The sequence below is a fragment of the Helianthus annuus genome, chromosome 4, assembly GCF_002127325.2.
Source record: "Helianthus annuus cultivar XRQ/B chromosome 4, HanXRQr2.0-SUNRISE, whole genome shotgun sequence".
In the NCBI taxonomy this organism is placed as follows: Eukaryota; Viridiplantae; Streptophyta; class Magnoliopsida; order Asterales; family Asteraceae; genus Helianthus; species Helianthus annuus.
The window spans coordinates 34413599-34415194 of NC_035436.2; the positions used below are offsets into that span (position 1 = coordinate 34413599).

General features: G+C 42.3%; 1 protein-coding gene across 1 annotated transcript; it reads left to right on the forward strand.

The window, feature by feature from the left end:
* Nucleotides 1-217: 217 nt before the first annotated feature.
* LOC110936111 (F-box protein GID2) lies at nt 218-1316 on the forward strand. The gene has a single exon (XM_022178444.2). It carries the CDS (start codon nt 410-412, stop codon nt 986-988), a length of 579 nt encoding a protein of 192 aa, XP_022034136.1. The 5' UTR covers nt 218-409; the 3' UTR covers nt 989-1316.
* The last annotated feature ends 280 nt before the right edge of the window (nt 1317-1596 follow it).

The window sequence follows — 1596 nt, forward strand, 5'->3', positions numbered from 1 at the left end:
AGATGAAATTTTGACATACACTATATAAAACTATCTTAAGCCTATATAATAAAATAAACTCTAGGGTTTTTTCCCAACAAACTTTGACTAATTATATTTAATTAAGTTACAAATCTTATCAACTTCTAACTAATATTTTTCTAGTAAGGCATTTTGTTTTATACTCATAAAAAAACCAAAAAACAATAATAATCACCATTTAGCCACCAATAGTCAACCTGACATTTGGCAAAAACAAACAAAAAAACGCGTAGAAAACAACAAAACAAATTGTAGAAAAAATGACACAATAACATTAACAAGCCTCTTCAAAACCCCCCAAATCACATTCATTTCTCATCTTGTCCTCTTCACCAACAATCAAACCCTGATAACTCCATTGTTTTCATCAACATTCATTCACAACAAGATGAAGATGAAGAGATCAATACCTGTAGATTGTTCAGATCAGAAGCCTCTGAAGAAGATCAAACAATCAGAACACGATCGCCGTCGTTCGCCGCCGTCATCGCCGTCGTATTCCGCCGCAGCGGCAGTTTTCACCGACGAAAATCTGTTATACGAAGTATTAAAGCATGTAGACGCAAAAACGTTAGGTACGGTTGCTTGCGTCAGCAAGCAGTGGCATCGAACGGCTCAGGATGAGAGGTTATGGGAGCAGATCTGCACGGAAAACATCGGATACGGTAGCGAACAGCTCCGTACTGTAGTCCGCGCACTCGGCGGTTTCCGGTGTCTTCATTCTCGTTATTTATTACCGTTAACAAAACCTAACGCTTCGATTAAAACGTCGTCGTCTTGTTACACCGTAGCCGCTGCGACGTCGTCGTCGGTGTGGCCGTGTGTTCCGCCTCCGCCGCGTGCGGTTGTTGTTCCGGCGAAACCTCCGGCGGTTAAAACTTGGGGAAAAGATGAGATCCAGCTGTCACTATCGCTTCTATCGGTTCGTTACTTTGAAAAGTTGAATTATAGTAACCGTAACGAATGAAATTGGTTGAAATTTAACGAAATTGATTGAAATGGTTGAAGTTTCAGTGTAATTTGTTGATTTTGAGTTGTTTTTGTTGTTATTGTTTGTAATTTTGTAGTGTAAAATAGTAGATCCGATGATATGATATTTAGACGGTGGTGATAATGCGTGTTTGTTAGGTTTGGCGGTTACTTCGCCGTGGGTCACGGCGGTGGACGGTGGTTGTCGGAAAATGAGGGGATGCGTGTAAAAAGTGATAAAGGTAGGTGAGGACTGAGGGATGTGTCGTTTTCCACGTTGGCGTTATGTGTAAAGACAAATTATATAAAAGACAAAATTGATTTTTTTTTTTTTTTTTGAACGGCCAACAAACTCAATCCCGAGCACTCTCGGGGCACCCACTGGACGAACGGAGTACTCCGAGAGTAACCCGAGTCCACCACCAATTCCGGGGAAAACCCGGTAACCCACCCGCCCGTAGGCACGACAGTAAAATTACCGGTAAAACCCGTTTGGCTCAAGGATCCAACCCAGGTTTCCCTGGGTCTCCTATCATTGCCCACCAGTGTCTCACTCTGCACCAAGTGGGAGTCGAGCTTGCATCTCTCAAGAGAAATACAAGCCCT

Coding starts and splice junctions, on each gene's coding strand:
- LOC110936111 (XM_022178444.2), top strand. CDS start 410: ATGAAGATGAAGAGATCAATACCTGTAGATTGTTCAGATCAGAAGCCT.